Source organism: Cucurbita moschata, unplaced genomic scaffold, assembly GCF_002738365.1.
Source record: "Cucurbita moschata cultivar Rifu unplaced genomic scaffold, Cmos_1.0 Cmo_Scf00034, whole genome shotgun sequence".
Lineage (NCBI taxonomy): Eukaryota > Viridiplantae > Streptophyta > Magnoliopsida > Cucurbitales > Cucurbitaceae > Cucurbita > Cucurbita moschata.
Window position 1 is genome coordinate 115,833 of NW_019268550.1, and position 15,310 is coordinate 131,142.

A 15,310-nucleotide genomic window follows, 5' to 3' on the forward strand; every position below is an offset into this window, starting at 1 on the left:
GCCGACNACCATGATTTCTATGGTTTCCGGAATGAAGAAACTGGTGCGTTGATTTGATTATTAAAAAAAAAAAACTTGCTTTGTTGGGATTCTGTGCTGTTTATATCGTGGCTTGTTTCATCTTTGGCTCAGGTGAGATTAACATCTTATATAAAAGAAAGGATGGAGGATATGGACTTATCATCCCAATTTGGCTCAGGTGAGATTAACATCTTATATAAAAGAAAGGATGGAGGATATGGACTTATCATCCCAAAAGAAGATGGCAATGCTGAGAAAATAGAAACTGTGACGGTTGAAGTAGCCAGAGAAGCCTCCTTGGCGGAATGATTGGACTTCACGGAGGAAGTTGCATGTTCAAGATTACATTTGCTTAAAACTGCACAACTTTGACTGGAGCATCTGAAGGCCTTGCTTGCAGGGAGTATGTACATTTAAATTTGAGGCTACTTGATGATGAAGACAATTTTGTGTTGGGTACTTGCAGGGAGTATGTACATTTAAATGAGATCTATTTAAGTGTTGGGTACAATGAGATGCACAATATTATAATAAATGAAAGATTCTGCATGCAGGGGTTATCTTTTGTAATCAGAATCTCTTTTCTACTGGCATGGCCAGTTCTGGTTAGGTTGTACTGTTTGTACTTGAATCTTGATTCGTCTCACTTCCTTTCTTAAAAGTCTGTCTATACTTTATTCATATACTACATGATATTGGTCGTACAAACACGTCCATTTGACTGGCCACTGATTACTGATTATCAAGTGAACGTCAAATGTTAGTTCTTACAGAAACTGGGATCCTAACGGAATGAACTCCATCCAGCCAAGTCAAGCTTCCAAAACAGTATCCGGTTGTTACTCTGTGATTAGAAGAGATAGTAACGGTGAAGGAGATGCTCTTCATCTTGTGGTTGAATTTTAGTATACGAGGCTTTACGGCTATGGTGATGCCGGGCGGGGCCTCAATGGCAGCCTTGTATGAGGAATTGATCGCACCCACATTTGTGACAGTTCTGGTGAGACTTACCGGGTGAGTAAGGCTGGGAATTGTTATGGATGGCACGTTTATATCCAAAATAGATGGTCGTCTTTTGGGGCAAGATATGGACCTCTTGGTAATCCCCGAGATGGCGGAGTTGTTATAGCCCTTCGCACAGAAATACTGAATATAATCTGCCATCCCCATGTCGTATACAAGACCAGGGTCCACTGCTTTATTGGGGTTCACTATTCCACCTCCAAAATCGAAAGGACGGGCAGACATCATTGGTTGTCCCTCCGCGAATATTACTGCGCCATATGGATCCGAACTCCAGGCTGCATATTATAGTTTATAACGTCAGTTGAAGGCGTGATATGTTAAATAACATTTAAAAGTAGAGGCGCTAAATGGTGAAGGTCAGCTACCTGTTGTAACAATGGCCGACTTGATTGCGGCAGGGGACCAATGAGAGTGCAATGTTTTGAGAAGGGCAACAATGGCTGATACATGAGGAGTTGCCATGGATGTACCAGAAATGAAAGCATAAGAATTTCTGTCCTTTGGGTCAGACGGAGGAACAGCAGCTAAAATAGCAACGCCTGGAGCCGCAATATCTGGCTGTACTAATTGCAGGCTCATTCAGCAAATTGTCTTTCTAATACCAGGAGACTGAAATGGAATTGTTACCTTCAGTATTGCTGGAGCAACTGAATTAGGTCCTCGAGATGAGAAGTAGGCCACAGTGGTGGACAATGGCTGACCAACACGTGTCGTTGAAGCACCAATCTTGACTTGGGGATTTCTATGGGGTAAGTAGCAAATAACAGTGAGATTGTAGGCGGCATCAGCAATCAGGATATAGTGAAAGACGAATTACCTGGTGGAGCGGATATAGTTGAGTATCTGCATTCCAATATCAAGGCTTATTTGAACGCATGGAAAGTTGTTTATGAACGGTTCGACCGCCTTGGTAGGATTCTTGGCAACAATGAGCCCCAACCCACCAACTTTTTTGACGGACGAGGAAGTATTGTGTGTGTCGTCATTATAATCATCTGATGCAAAACACAGAACCACATTTCCAGCTGCCCATGTATCATTCAACGATAGAGATTCGCAAGCGCTGTTATGGTCTCACCATCTCGTTAACAACAATTTAGTAGAAAGTAATGATGAAGCATAGGATACCAGGAAATGATACACTAACCGTTCGTCATCCAGATCAGAGACCTCAGGATACACTAAATTGTGGAACTTCGTCAATTTTCCGCTGAACATCCCTTGTCCCTACACAACATTGATGGTCAATAAAAATAGCTAACCAGAACTAATTGCTGTTATCATGATGAATGAGGTTTGATAAGAATTACCATGGTAGTCCAGTTGTTTCCTAATGTAATCGCTACTAAGAATGAACAATCGACAGAACTTGCAGCGACTGTCAATAACCATGGTTCTATATTAGAGACAGAGTAAGCTGCTGGACCAGAATTTCCTGCTGCACCAACAACAACTATTCCCTTCGCCACAGCATGAAATGCGCCAATTGCAATCCCATTGCGCATGTCAACATCAGAGTATGAAGGAAAGGAAGGACCAAGGGACAGAGATAGTACATCTACACCATCATATATCGCTTGATCGATGGCCTTGAGAATGTCTATGTCTGCGCATACTCCTCCATTCACTTGCCAACAGACTTTATACATAGCAATCCGAGAGTGGGGCGCGCCACCCCTTACCGTTCCAACAGCTAGCCCATGGTAACTAACATTGGGCACAAAGAAGCCACTAGCGACGGAAGAGACATGTGTGCCATGTCCTGATCTATCTCTTGGAGACCAGTAATCTTGGAACTCACTATTATTTAAGGGATGTCCATATGCAGCTTCCAGCCCCTTGACGAAATATCGGGCTCCAATTAGCTTTCTGCTACAAGCCTTGGCTGGACTGAAGAGCTCTCCTGACTCGCATATACCCTTCCACCTAGAGGGCACAGGCCCCAGACCCTCATCACAGAAAACTTCAGACTCGGGCCAGATTCCTGCCCGTGGTATCTGACAGTTAGCTCGGGACCTCAGACTATAAAAGGAAGAAGGATTGAATCAGAGGAAAAACAGAAGTCCAAACCTGTATCAAGGACACCAATGATGGCCCCACTCCCCATTCTTGATTTCCGTAGAAGAGAGTTTGGAAATCGTGGAGACAGTTGAAGGTAGTCCCAGCTCCTAGTTGTTTGCATCTTGTGAAGACGATTGGGTATGACTTCAACCACTGAAGGCAACTCTGCAATTCAAAAAAAAAAAACAAAAAAAAAAAAATGTAAGAATTGCTTTGCTATGGAACACTTTCAACTTAAGGTGTACCATACAAGGATAAGAGTGGAGATCTAAAAGCCTCTCGACTGGGATGTTATGTTGTACTCAATTCACAATATGCAGTTCAATTTCCTCCCTTCTGTCATTCATCCGTAACTCCGAAGTCAGTGAAGGGTCTCGTTAACAAGAGAACCAAACAGTTGAGTGCAGGGCAAGTATGTATCTAAAAACAGAAAGCTAATGACTATCAAAAGAGGTAGTCGCGTGATGAGCAACATATGTTGCCAGGAATTCTAGTCTCAGTTCTCCATTATGTTACGATTATGGAATGTTTCTCACCCAATTGTATGTAGGTCGCGGATGAAAAACTATACACAACAAATATTTAATGCATCAGCAACAGAAAATACCTGAGATCATTTGTGCTTGAGCCATGGTAAGCTTTGCTGCAAAACCAGAAAATCCATATTTGTAGCTATATACCAGGGAATCTACAGATCCTTCTTGGCTACGGAAGTAGGCAAAGATTAGTTCTGCTGGAGTATGTTCCAAAATATAATCTTGATATTTACTAAGTAAATAAATTGTTCATAGGTTATATTCATGTTCTACCTCCCAAGGACAGAGGCAAGAACTCCATGATGGGCCTTTACCAGCAGTTCTTCATTATCATGTGGTTTTTGGCCCATATAAACGATGTACACCTGTTGAGCAGAGAACAATTAAGCTAAAGGATCCGACGAGAGAGAAACAAAAAGTGATCGGATGATGAGAATCGAAAACTAACGTTGCTTTTGGCAGCCACACGAATGTGTAATGTACACAGATGATCGAGAGCTGTGAAAACGGAAATACAAACCAAGAAGATAGTAGTGCTGCTGCTCTTTCCGTGTGCAAACGAACCCATTTTGGAGAGCTGCTGCTTGCAGACAAACCTGGCGTTGCCGCATTACCCATTTTATATCCCAAAGCAAAAGGGATTGGAGAATGAACAGTTGCCTCTCAGCTTAGTCAAATCACTTTTTATCCCATTGGTGAAATAAACAAATAAAATAGCAACCACACTTGTTTAGTGGGGAGAATGGCAAACCGCTGTAGTACTGCCTCTGTGCCTGCGTACTCCTCCTTTCTCAACGTTTTGACGCAAAGACTGTGTCCTTCAAGGAAGCATCGGAATCAATTGTAATGGATGTTTCTCTGTTCAACTCCGTTATCGATTGCACTGTCAAATAAATGAGACCCATTCCCCTTTACCCACCCTATAACACTTGCACACCCAGGTCTATATCCTATACCCCCACTTTCTAACAATTCTCCCTCATAATAATGACATTTTCCCCCACTTGCTTTTTGGCCTCTGGTTTTTCTATTCATTCTCTTCTCCATTGGTCACCATTTTTATAATCTGTTTATGGGCAATGCTCTCGTTTGGGAGACCGAAGCAGCAAAACATGAATATGAATGGGAGATAAAAGAGAACACTGCTGTACTTCTTTGTCAATGGACGACACATAAATTAGACAGCTTTTTGGGCACCGGACTTCAGACAGATCATTATTCATACCTTCATCATCCAGTCAGACAAAATGAATTACAAGGACTTTTAAGCATCTCTAAGTGTCACAATACCCTTCATGAACAAGAATCGATCTTACACGAGATTGCATTAATCAAAGGTAATTCTGATCCAAAAAGAATAGAGCGCATTCAGCACAAGGATGGAATTACACTTGAAATCATTTGAAACAAATACCACGGCTTGTATAGACTAGTTACACCCAATTTTCATCTACCATCATCAAGTTTAGTTCGCGAGTCGGACAAGAGTCCACTCATGCAATTGCAGTAACTGTAAAATGGGTCGTCCCAATAATTAAGAAATTAGAATAGTAGGAAGAGTCTTAAGCAGCCAATCCATCCACCGAATGTCCCAGCTTTCCAGACCCATGGTCAGTGTTCTGTGCGTCTTCATTAAAATCCTTCTCTAACTAAGCCCTTGGATGGATCTGAATGGGAAAATTGGAAGAGAAAATCCATATAAGTTAGCTCTGCTAGAGACATCGAAGTCTGCATAACTGAAAAACACCAAATCCCAACTAAAATTACCACTTCCTTTAGTGATCATAGCTGCCATTTTCCTGGGAGAGGGAGTAAACACTCTCCTTTTTGTCATTACTGCTATCCGGTGCACTAACACTAATTTCTGGGTCAGAACAATGCTGAGAATTATATCCCTGCAAGAAATAGAAAATCTAGAACGCTAAGGAAAATAATTTTCATGTTTGAAAAATAAAAATAAAAGAAAGAAATACGTGTTTACTGGAAAACCATTTGTTTCTTAATTGGATTCTCTTTTAATAAAATTTTTAAAAAGGACTATAGAGAATTAAACAGAAAGCAAAACACAGCACAAAGCGTTTTCTTCAAACATCCAAGATGGGCATACCTCAACTAGTTCACACATTTTACACCTTTGTGATAAATGTCAGAAATTGGTCATTCCCAGACCTTACTGTGTGTGTGTGTGTGTGTGTATTCCAGAAGTTCTGCTCATCAAAACTGGCAAAAGCAGTGGGTATAGAATTGGATTCATTCCCATTATGTGTTCAGACAACTAGGCTAGCATTTAAAATATGGGACTTAGGAACATCATATCATCATGGAGACAACTCAGTTAAAAGATGATATCAATGATGAGTAAGAAGATATTCAGCTCCAAGGCTATGAGATACACGATTGTGCTGTTGATTAAGCGTCACCCTGATACTCGTCATATACATAGATAACAATCATAAGACTAAGACCACAACTACTGCGCGATGATAAAGTGACGATTAGGGAGACTTAATGCTTCATTCCCAACGGAAGCAGCACATTACATACCAAAGTTCTTCTTCATACTATGGTTAAGACATAAAATATCAATCAAAATTGATAGAAGGGAACCACATGCACAATAAAAATGACAACAAATACATTACCAATATGAAAAAAGGAATACTAATAATAACTTGCAACTTCTACAACAAACATGGAATACTTTTAAGTCCTACGAGCAATCACTAGGAGTTCATTGATTTTTCCATCTCTCGACATGATAGTCTATCACCGTCTATGTATGAAACTGAAACTTCAAAGTCTTCATCCCGACATTTAAATCTAAATAAACAAGCTGACTATAAGCACAAAATAAAAACAGAATGGATTACATCTATATAAGAACCAACAGCCATCATTTCATGATTAAAAACAAAAAACTAGCTATGTCAGTACATGGAAACTGCACAACTCCAATCAACAAGTATGAAAGTAACTCATCTTACTTTGTTCAATTGTTTTAGAGCTTCCTTTCCACGGATTTGTGGTGCATTGAAATGGAAGCGTTCTTCTGATCCCCAGAATTTGGTTATCTTACTTGCGGAAGCAGTCATATCGGAAAGGCCATTCATTTCAGAACACTGCTTCCTCTTCTTCCTCCCATAGCTCCTCAACTTACCCTTCTTGTCCTTGACCTTCCATACATTCTTCCTTCTGAAAATCAGTTTGTCGGACTTCCACACGTCGCTGCTAGTATCTATGACCGTAACCTCGCTCTTCGAGTATCCTTGAAGTTCCTTCTCTCCCTTCTCATCCTCCACCTCTTCCTCTTCAACCATACTGCGCGCATTCTGAGCTTTATCCGACCCAGCATTGGCGCCGCCTTTCGAGCTATTATCAGAATTTGATGAGAGGATGTTGTCTTCTTTCTGGGCGCAACACAGATTCTTGTCATCCGCATAGTCAGCATTAGTAAGAGAGGGAACGGAACAAATCTTGGGGTTCGACTGTTTCCTGGGGAGCTTTTTGCCGGAACATTTGGAACTCCGAGAGGCACCCGTGATGTTGAAGAGGTCAGAGAGGATGCCGGTAATGATACCGTATGAGGATGGGTTCCCATTTTCAATGGGAGAGTTGGAGGAGGAGGAATTGTCCCGGCGGTGGGAATTGGGATGAGAGTCAGAGTGGGGGTCGGGCAGAGCGGAATGGGGGCTAGAATGAGGAAGCGAAGAGGGGGAGGGATTGTCCAGGTTTTGGTTGGTGAGGAAGTGATCGAGGTCAAGATTGTCGGCGATCGGGAAACCCTTGTTGGAACGCAGGCGGTCCAGCCAATTGGGAGCAGCCTTCCCGGCCCGTACCGAACAAAGCATCGGGAATTATAAGTGAAAAGTAGAAGAAGGGGGGGAGAGGGGAAAGCAACCGAGGGTTTCAGATTGCTGGAGAAATCCAAAACCAATTATTTATCTGTACAGTATAATGGATACGAGACCAGGACACAGTGGAATGAGGAAGACACAGCGAGAGATGAGATAGAGAGAGAAAGATGCCACGCGGCTTTATCTGATTGCTTCTAAAGTCTGATTGCCAGGACAATGGCCATATTTAATAATGGGGCTTTGACATTATAAAAATTACATTTTTCAAAGCGTCCTTAATAAAAATTTAATCCGGCAGAGCTGTGATATATTATTGATGAATGAAATTTGAAATGTACAGTGAACACACGCAGGCATCCAGGGAAGGGTACTAACAAAGGAAGAAAATGGAAAAGAGGGAAAACACTCCAAGCATCGGCATCGGCATCGGCATCAGGAAGGGAGAATGGTCTCAAAGCAGTGGACTCCATCCAACTCCGGCGCGAACCTGGGTTGGGCACTCCTTTTCCTATGGGGCTGCTCCTTAATTCTGCGTATTTGGTTATCTTTATTGGAGCTCACGGTCTCAGCGGCGCCCTCCGTCAGCTTGGTGGGCTGTCCATAGGATCCACTGCCGGAGCCGAAGAAAGAGATGATCTTCCTCATCCTTACTCCTTTATGAATCGGACAATAAAATATAACAGTGATGAGAAATAGAGGCAGAAGAAAGCTGTACGATGTTTAAGACCTGATGGAGGACCGGGGAAGAGGAGAAGCTCTTATAAGTAAAGGAGGAGGTAGAAGCTTCTAGGGAGGGCGACGTCTAGAAGCTTGGACTTGGACCCCCTTCGCTTTGACTCCACTGCATCAAACGTTCAATCACTCAATCGATTCTGGACACACGGCCCGGATTTAGCCTCCAGGGTGGACTGGATAAGAACAACTATGGTTGGAGTTACGTGGATTAGGTGTCGGAATACATTGGATTTACGTGTCGTGCTGCCCAATTCTCGAGTCCTCTCGATTCTCCATGATAGAGTCGTACACGCCTATCGAAGCTTCTCCTAATCGTGTAGAGAGTAAATTACTGAATTTATCACAAATTTCGGATCATTCTTTTATTTCACTGTTTCTTTTTCGGTTCTGAAATTAAATTTGATTACCTTAAAAACAGTTGGATGCGCCACAATGTGCAACTAGGCCGCACCACGCTTAAGCCCACGGTGTCGGGCATGGGCTTTACATTTTCCACAAATTATATGGCAATATCATTAACATGATTCCTTCTGGGCTTCCTTGCTTTGTTCAAGCTCCACTTAACTTTATAAGAATACCAAAATTGAGTTAGTGAAAATTTCAAAATCAAACCAAAGTGAAAAGACGTGTCCTCTCCTTTTGCTATCAAATAATCTAAAATCAAAAAGAAAGAATACGCTGTTCCAGGGTTTAACCCTCAAAGATTTCCTCTCATACGGTTTAGTCTTACTGCAATGTTAAGTAAGTCAAATAAATTTTCCATCGTACATGAAGGGCAAATAAACAACTATAAATACACTATTAAATAAAAAACACTAGAGACAATTGAGCGGAGAAAAATGAAGATGAACCCAAAAATTCTCTAATCCAATTGAATAGTAGGATAAAAGAGCTTCCTAATCGAATAAACTGAACCCCATGTCGTCGTCGCTCTCTTCCTTCGGCTCCTCCTGCACAATGGGCTTGATTAAATGAACAATAAAAGGGGGGAAGATAGGCTAAGGAAACTAAATGGGAACAATATGATCGATTCAAAGTACAAACTACGCTCATCAATATTAAATGTGGGTATATATGAATTATGAAGGTGAGCCTTAAATGAATATCAACAGTTAACAGATAATGAGAGCTAGCGGAGGCAGAGCACCATGATGAAACAATTCTATCAAAACCACCGCTAAACTATGATAAAGCCCAGACATTAAAAAAAACCACCAACATACCTTCTTTTCCTCAACAGCAGGAGCAGCAGCAGAGGCGGAAGCACCACTGGCAGAAGCAGCAACAGACACGGGAGCCGCAGCGCCACCTCCACAGCCAACATTCAGAAGAAGGTCCCCAATATCCCTCTTCTCTGCCAATTTTGCAAACAGGCTGGGCCAGTATGATTCCACACAGAGCCCCGCAGCTGCTACTACAGCAGCAATCTTATCCGCCTAGACCCAACACTCAGATTAATCACGCATCAACCAGTACAAAAAAGGAAGAAAAAAAAACACAGAAAGAGAATCATTCGTACAGTGATTGCAATCCCATCGTCGTAAAGAGCTAGGGCGGCGTAGGCGCAGGCAAGCTCACTACTAGACATGGTTAGAGTAGCGTCTGGTATGCAATGAGGACCTAGGAATTTTAAAGAATGAAAAATCAGAAGGGGCAGAAAACGATGGAGAGAGAGAATTGGAAGATTGTGAAACGCAGAAGTTGGAGGAGCGGAGCATACCAGGATAGTATTTGGAGGGAAATGCGTGTAGAGTGATCGATCACCATAGGCGGAAGTATGGCCATACATAATGGAACGGGGGATTAGGGCTATCGAACCGGCTTCATCTCACATGGGCTTCACTGGACCAACGTAAATGTATTGGGCCCAAAAGGAAGGCGTTGATTTGGGGTACAGAAACGGGGAATATGTAAGATTACGTTGGAAAAGAAAAGTAAAGAGGAGAATATAAAAGAGAAGCAAGAGGTTTGTGGTTTGTGGTTTGTGGTTTGTGGTTTGGATTCAAACCTCCCATTGTCCTTGCTTGGTTGGGATCGTGGATATTAAATATGAAGAGAAATAATAATGAAGTGGGGGAAGGTGGAATCTTTTTCCAGGACCGGAAATTGTGATATAATGGGAGTGGTCCACAAAATATGAGTCTACCACCGGCAACTGCAGAAGAGAACCAAACCCTCTTTCTTTTTGTGCTTGACCATTTTCAGCAACACTGGACTGGACTCCACTGGACTCGACTGAAGCCTATGCCTATTGCCTCACACTCACCCACCCCAACCCTTTTGCGCTTTACCTTTGCATTCCCATTGGAACTTCTTCCTCTGCAAAAACTCCCTACCCCTTTTTTTGCTTAAATTACCTACTAATATTCATTAACAACAGATTTAGACTTCCACACTAAATTTGTTTTAAACAATACACGCCACTCCCAAATACACAATACTTTTACAGATTATGCAATTTCAGTAATATTTTTTTTAAAGTATGTCGTCTTACCCTTTTAAAAGTTATTCAAAATTCGTCTTTTTAGTTGCTACTTTAATGTATTTTTTAAAAATATTTTTTTAATAGGATAAGTGTGAAAATTTGAATAATTTGTGTTAAAACATTGGAAATGAGTAGAATATGTGAAGAGGAAATGATAATGTTCACTCCTAACTCATCATTGTGTTGTCCCCAAGTTTTATTAACCCCCACATCCTGAATTTTATTTCTCATATACTATCTTTCCTCTACCACAGCTTTCAATTTCATGTTTTCCCATTTTTTTAGAAAAACGTATAAAATTTCAATATAAATTTGTGTCCAATCCGGCAACCCACCACAGCCTTCTTGCCTTGGATGGATGGGATCCCCTTCACGTACCCCGCCGACTGCCACACCCTTCTCTTCAAATCTTTTCAACTTTCATAAAATCATTTAATTATTTATTCATTTGCTACCCCATTTTCGCTTCATATTAATTCCCTAAAAATATTATATATGGAAACCAATATCTTTTTGGTTTTTTTTCCCTAAAAATATTCCAAAAAAGAATTTGATTTTTTTTTTTTTGAACCGCTAAATATCAATTTTGGGTCAAACAAATAACACTTTCTAAATTCATGTTTATCCGAGAGAGAATGCATGGTCAAAGCCGTGAAACAAAATATTTTTCCTCTTAAATAAAATCTCATTTTTAGAAAAAGTAATATTAAACTTCTTTTTTCCTCCATATTTATAATCGAATAGGAGTTTATGGAATCTAAATATCAAATTCGACGTGAAAGATTTATCTTCAATCAAATGAAACTTAACAAAACAACAATTTTATCCAAAAAGAAACACTTATCTTTAAAATACAATTTATTATTATTATTATTTTTTTTTTTTTTTTTGTAGAGAATGTTTAAAACTTTTATTTGTTTGGTACTATAACTAGCCTTATTTAGTATACAAGTGAAATTTAGAATTTATATTCAATTGCATATCAAATATACAATTTTATTAGACTACCTTACATTGTGGAATGGATTTGTGGTAGAAAAGTGATATTATTTAATTTACCAATTTAATTTGTGCAGTACGTAATTAGTCATAAATTTATTTTCCTCATATTCGAATGCCTATTTGTGATTGGCCAAAATTCATTGATTTATTTGTTTCTTATCTATTTTTAGAAATGTGATCGAATCTAAGCTAAATTACGTTATGAAATTTAGATTTTGGTTAAAAATTCAAATGTTTCAGTAAATAAGTCTGAGAAAACAAATACAACTAAAAAAAATCATCTATAGCACCCTAAGTTTAGGATTTAGAACTTGGATTAGATTTTTGACGTCCTCGACCTTCCCTTGCATCACTCTAACAACTTGATGTCATCTTAGTTATCTCGAACAACTTGGGATATCAAAAACTATTCTCATAAACTAACATGAGATTTTTTTAATATATTTTATCTTAAATTACATATTAAAAAAAAAAACTTTATGAAGTTTCTCTAATTGAACCATAAAAATGTATATTTTATTAATAAAGATAATATAATTATATATTTCAAGAATGTATGTCATTGATATGAATTCTTTTTATCAAATCTGTTAACAGGACATAATTAAAAAAAAAAGTTAAAAAAAAGAAAGCAGTAGCATATATTTTTTAGAAATTAAGGGGAAAAAAAGTGAAAAATGTAAAAAGAAAAAGTGGTGGTGGGTGGTGAATGCAATTTCCATTTATAATGGGAAAAAAAATGAATTGAATTGTAGTAAGATATAATTATGAAGAAACGAGGGAAAGAAAAGAAATAAAGAGAGGAATGCATGATGCATGGTGATTGTTGATTGATGCATGGGTAATGGGAGGCCCATGGGTATTTTGGGAATTAAGAAAAGTTTGGTGTCCCTGAAATATGTTGAGAGGAAGGGGAAGGGGGCGTACCAAAAATTTCATCTCATCGGTCATTTCTGGGATGCTGTGAAAGGAGGCCCCAAGAGATAGTCCACCGCAATCCGACGATCTGAGCAATCAACGTACACACTCCTCCTTCCCTCTTTCTTTCTTTCTCTATTTCTACACTAATTACCAAACAGGAAAACTCACACTTCGCTTCTCTCTCTTTCTCTCGCTCTCCACCTTTTTGTTAATTCGCACACAGGGTTTTTCGTTTTCGTTTCGATCCTCTTCAATTTCGTCTCTCTTCTCTTACTTCTTCTACTCCACGATCTCCTCCTGGGTTTCGCCGTTTTCCAATGGAAATGTATTAGATAAGCCCTCTCCCCCCATCAGGTAACACCCTACCTCTTCTTTGACCGCTCTTTTTATTCCTATTCTTATTATTAATATTCTTTTCCCGATTTCTCTTGCTTTTTTCCACCCCGACGGATATCTCGATCATACCCTTCTTCTTTTTTTTTGTTTTGTTTTTGTTTTTGTTTTCGTTTTTCCAGAATAAGATTGTGAAAGAACGATCTTGTTGCACAAACCTCTTTCCCATCATGGCGGTTGCTGAGAATGTTGGACCCAAAATCGGCTCTCCAAGTCAAAGTTTTGAAAACACCATGGTTTCCTCCGATTCTAATGATCCCAAGGACGTTGAAAATCAGAAGCCTAAGAACGATTCTGCGGTTTCGATTAATGCAGAACCCGACTTTCATCCCAACGGAATCGATCAGAATACACAGAAGAAGGCACACCTCCAGGAGAGAGCGGCTGCCGCAACTTCTTTTGCACTTCCTTCACCCAATTTCAAGGCCCAAATGGGTCAGATGCAGAACGGGTTTGAAACTAATGCCCAGTCGCTAATGGTGAAGTCTGCTGCTGCTTATGGGATGAATCAGAGGCCTAATGGAGTGATAAACGGAGCCGATGGAGGGGAAAACTTTAAGAGGGATATGAGGGATCTGGAGGACTTACTATCCAAATTGAATCCCATGGCTGAGGAATTTGTTCCTCCTTCGCTAGCCAAAAATTTTTCGGGTTACTTCGGCGGTGCTGCCCTTGGGTATACGAACGACTTTCTATTGCAAGCTAATTCTCTCAACAACGAAGGGAATAATAATCGAAGGGTATGTGGGGTTTTTTGTTCTGTTTAAAGATCTGGGAAGCTTATTTAGACTATTGTTAAGCCTTAAATAATCCGCACTTTGATTTCTGGTGAACAAAACCACTCAGACTAAACATGCCTGCTACGAGATGTTCATTTCTAAGTGCTATGATATTGCTACGAGAGTTGTATTATTTGATTGCACGTTTTAGTACTAGGGATTGTACAGAATTCTATTCTATTTCCTTTGTTTATGTTGAATGAATCTCATATTGATTTTGTATTTTCTTTTGTTTCTCTGTTCTTTTTGGTAGAAGAAGAATGGTTTTAGTCAAGGAAGACGGAAGACGAATAATAAGATGAATGCAGTGAAGCGAGATGAGATGACCCGAAGGACAGTGTATGTATCAGACATTGATCAGCAGGTAAGAGCCTTCCATCCCCCCAACTCTACTGCTTATGTGCCTTGCTATGTCCTTTTTACCTATTCATTTTTGGATGGTGGAAATGCATTGTAGGTGACTGAAGAGCTACTTGCTACCGTCTTTGCTAACTGTGGAGAGGTGACTCGTTATTCTCCTTTTTCCATTTGATATGATTTTTGGCATTTTACTGCTAGCTTAATGTTTGTCTTCTTCATTAGGTTGTTGACTGTCGTATCTGTGGTGATCCCAACTCCATTCTTCATTTTGCCTTCATTGAGTTCACTGATGAAGGTATAATCCCAAGTTCAGTTTATTCATAGATACATTTCCTACTTGTGCTATCATATCTGATTTGCTTCATGTTACCAGAGGGTGCAAGGGCTTCCTTGAATCTTTCAGGGACAGTGCTTGGTTTTTATCCAGTCAGAGTGCTGCCCTCAAAAACTGCAATAGCACCTGTCAATCCTGAATTTTTACCCAGGGTAATTATCAGCCATCAATGTCATTCATCTAAATTTTACTACATTTTAACTTGTTAGCTATGCTATCAACTCTTTACAATTTATTCCACTTATTTTCTTGAAATTGGCTTTATTGTGTTCTATTGTTTCTAGTCGGACGACGAACGTGAGATGTGCTCAAGAACTATCTATTGTACAAATATTGACAAGAAGGTATGTTTGGAAGTGAAAAATCTCTGAATGTAATTGAGAACTGTGTTTTTGGAAGAGTAGAAGTTGAAAGAACTTCAATATTTTTTATTTTTATATTTGTTGTTTTCATGTTATGTAGGTTACTCAAGCAGAGGTCAAGCTGTTCTTTGAATCACTATGTGGAGAGGTCTGCACTTTCTCGTATAACAGATGTTGTATTTTTTAAGACTGATGTTATTCTGCTTACAGTGCTTTATGTTCTCTGGTTGTGAATTAATCTACGTCATCTGTTAACCCTATGTAGGTTCAACGCCTTAGGCTACTTGGAGATTATCATCATTCCACTCGTATAGCATTTGTTGAGTTTACAATGGTAATCTTGTTCTCTTCTGTTGATATTTTTGCCTTTTGTTTTTTTATAACCTTTCATCCTACCATGTTTATAACTTTCCTCTTTTTTTTTTTTTTTTTTGGGTGTGT

The 15,310-nt window shown here is 39.6% G+C and overlaps 4 protein-coding genes and 1 long non-coding RNA gene across 10 annotated transcripts in view; 2 read left to right on the plus strand and 3 right to left on the minus strand.

Moving 5' to 3' along the window:
• Window positions 1–7: 7 nt before the first annotated feature.
• Window positions 8–682, plus strand: LOC111430568. Its single transcript, XR_002708334.1, has 2 exons — window positions 8–43; window positions 200–682. It is a non-coding gene; the product is annotated as an uncharacterized LOC111430568 (long non-coding RNA).
• Window positions 523–4,874, minus strand: LOC111430558 (subtilisin-like protease SBT3.3). 2 transcript variants are annotated; one of them, XM_023066830.1, is made up of 11 exons: window positions 4,093–4,874; window positions 3,918–4,009; window positions 3,716–3,813; window positions 3,118–3,273; window positions 2,358–3,031; window positions 2,195–2,274; window positions 1,865–2,110; window positions 1,675–1,789; window positions 1,413–1,605; window positions 610–1,322; window positions 523–565 (listed from the first exon to the last, which is right to left on the minus strand). In XM_023066830.1, exons 1-10 carry the CDS (start codon window positions 4,210–4,212, stop codon window positions 775–777), a joined length of 2,322 nt encoding a protein of 773 aa, XP_022922598.1. In that variant the 5' UTR covers window positions 4,213–4,874; the 3' UTR covers window positions 523–565; window positions 610–774. The 2 variants fall into 2 exon arrangements, with proteins under 2 accessions (XP_022922598.1, XP_022922599.1); XM_023066831.1 differs by lacking the exons at window positions 523–565; window positions 3,716–3,813; window positions 3,918–4,009; window positions 4,093–4,874 and adding an exon at window positions 3,359–3,449 and having other exon boundaries at window positions 673–1,322.
• A 137-nt stretch (window positions 4,875–5,011) lies between these two features.
• Window positions 5,012–7,549, minus strand: LOC111430562. Of its 4 annotated transcripts, none has more exons than XM_023066837.1 (3): window positions 6,629–7,549; window positions 5,415–5,539; window positions 5,012–5,311 (listed from the first exon to the last, which is right to left on the minus strand). In XM_023066837.1, the coding sequence occupies exons 1-2, from the start codon at window positions 7,490–7,492 to the stop codon at window positions 5,420–5,422; spliced, it is 984 nt and encodes a 327-aa protein (XP_022922605.1). In that variant the 5' UTR covers window positions 7,493–7,549; the 3' UTR covers window positions 5,012–5,311; window positions 5,415–5,419. The 4 variants fall into 4 exon arrangements, 3 of the variants coding, with proteins under 3 accessions (XP_022922605.1, XP_022922604.1, XP_022922606.1); XM_023066836.1 differs by having other exon boundaries at window positions 5,412–5,539; XR_002708333.1 differs by lacking the exon at window positions 5,012–5,311 and adding an exon at window positions 5,752–5,864 and having other exon boundaries at window positions 5,451–5,539.
• Window positions 7,550–7,777: 228 nt separating this feature from the next.
• LOC111430567 (60S acidic ribosomal protein P1) lies at window positions 7,778–10,177 on the minus strand. Its single transcript, XM_023066843.1, has 4 exons — window positions 9,954–10,177; window positions 9,753–9,853; window positions 9,457–9,669; window positions 7,778–9,183 (listed from the first exon to the last, which is right to left on the minus strand). The coding sequence occupies exons 2-4, from the start codon at window positions 9,819–9,821 to the stop codon at window positions 9,130–9,132; spliced, it is 336 nt and encodes a 111-aa protein (XP_022922611.1). The 5' UTR covers window positions 9,822–9,853; window positions 9,954–10,177; the 3' UTR covers window positions 7,778–9,129.
• A 2,451-nt stretch (window positions 10,178–12,628) lies between these two features.
• Window positions 12,629–15,310, plus strand: part of LOC111430559 (polyadenylate-binding protein-interacting protein 12) — a 4,518-nt gene continuing 1,836 nt past the window's right edge. The window contains exons 1-10 of one of the 2 annotated variants that reach the window (XM_023066832.1): window positions 12,629–12,739; window positions 12,865–12,995; window positions 13,157–13,774; window positions 14,067–14,177; window positions 14,271–14,315; window positions 14,396–14,468; window positions 14,547–14,659; window positions 14,792–14,851; window positions 14,970–15,017; window positions 15,135–15,203. In XM_023066832.1, coding sequence (XP_022922600.1) covers window positions 13,205–13,774; window positions 14,067–14,177; window positions 14,271–14,315; window positions 14,396–14,468; window positions 14,547–14,659; window positions 14,792–14,851; window positions 14,970–15,017; window positions 15,135–15,203 — 1,089 coding nt within the window. In that variant the 5' untranslated portion in view covers window positions 12,629–12,739; window positions 12,865–12,995; window positions 13,157–13,204. Of the gene's footprint in view, window positions 12,996–13,156; window positions 13,775–14,066; window positions 14,178–14,270; window positions 14,316–14,395; window positions 14,469–14,546; window positions 14,660–14,791; window positions 14,852–14,969; window positions 15,018–15,134; window positions 15,204–15,310 lie in introns of both variants that reach the window. The other variant, XM_023066833.1, reaches the window with a different exon arrangement.

Coding starts and splice junctions, on each gene's coding strand:
- LOC111430558 (XM_023066830.1), bottom strand. CDS start 4,212: ATGGGTTCGTTTGCACACGGAAAGAGCAGCAGCACTACTATCTTCTTG. Junction 2,275..2,357: donor GAAACAACTGGACTACCATG/GTAATTCTTATC, acceptor AATGTTGTGTAG/GGACAAGGGATGTTCAGCGG. Junction 1,790..1,864: donor AACTATATCCGCTCCACCAG/GTAATTCGTCTT, acceptor CTTACCCCATAG/AAATCCCCAAGTCAAGATTG.
- LOC111430562 (XM_023066837.1), bottom strand. CDS start 7,492: ATGCTTTGTTCGGTACGGGCCGGGAAGGCTGCTCCCAATTGGCTGGAC. Junction 5,540..6,628: donor CTCTAAAACAATTGAACAAA/GTAAGATGAGTT, acceptor TATTTCTTGCAG/GGATATAATTCTCAGCATTG.
- LOC111430567 (XM_023066843.1), bottom strand. CDS start 9,821: ATGTCTAGTAGTGAGCTTGCCTGCGCCTACGCCGCCCTAGCTCTTTAC. Junction 9,670..9,752: donor ACGATGGGATTGCAATCACT/GTACGAATGATT, acceptor TGTTGGGTCTAG/GCGGATAAGATTGCTGCTGT. Junction 9,184..9,456: donor CTGCTGTTGAGGAAAAGAAG/GTATGTTGGTGG, acceptor CCCATTGTGCAG/GAGGAGCCGAAGGAAGAGAG.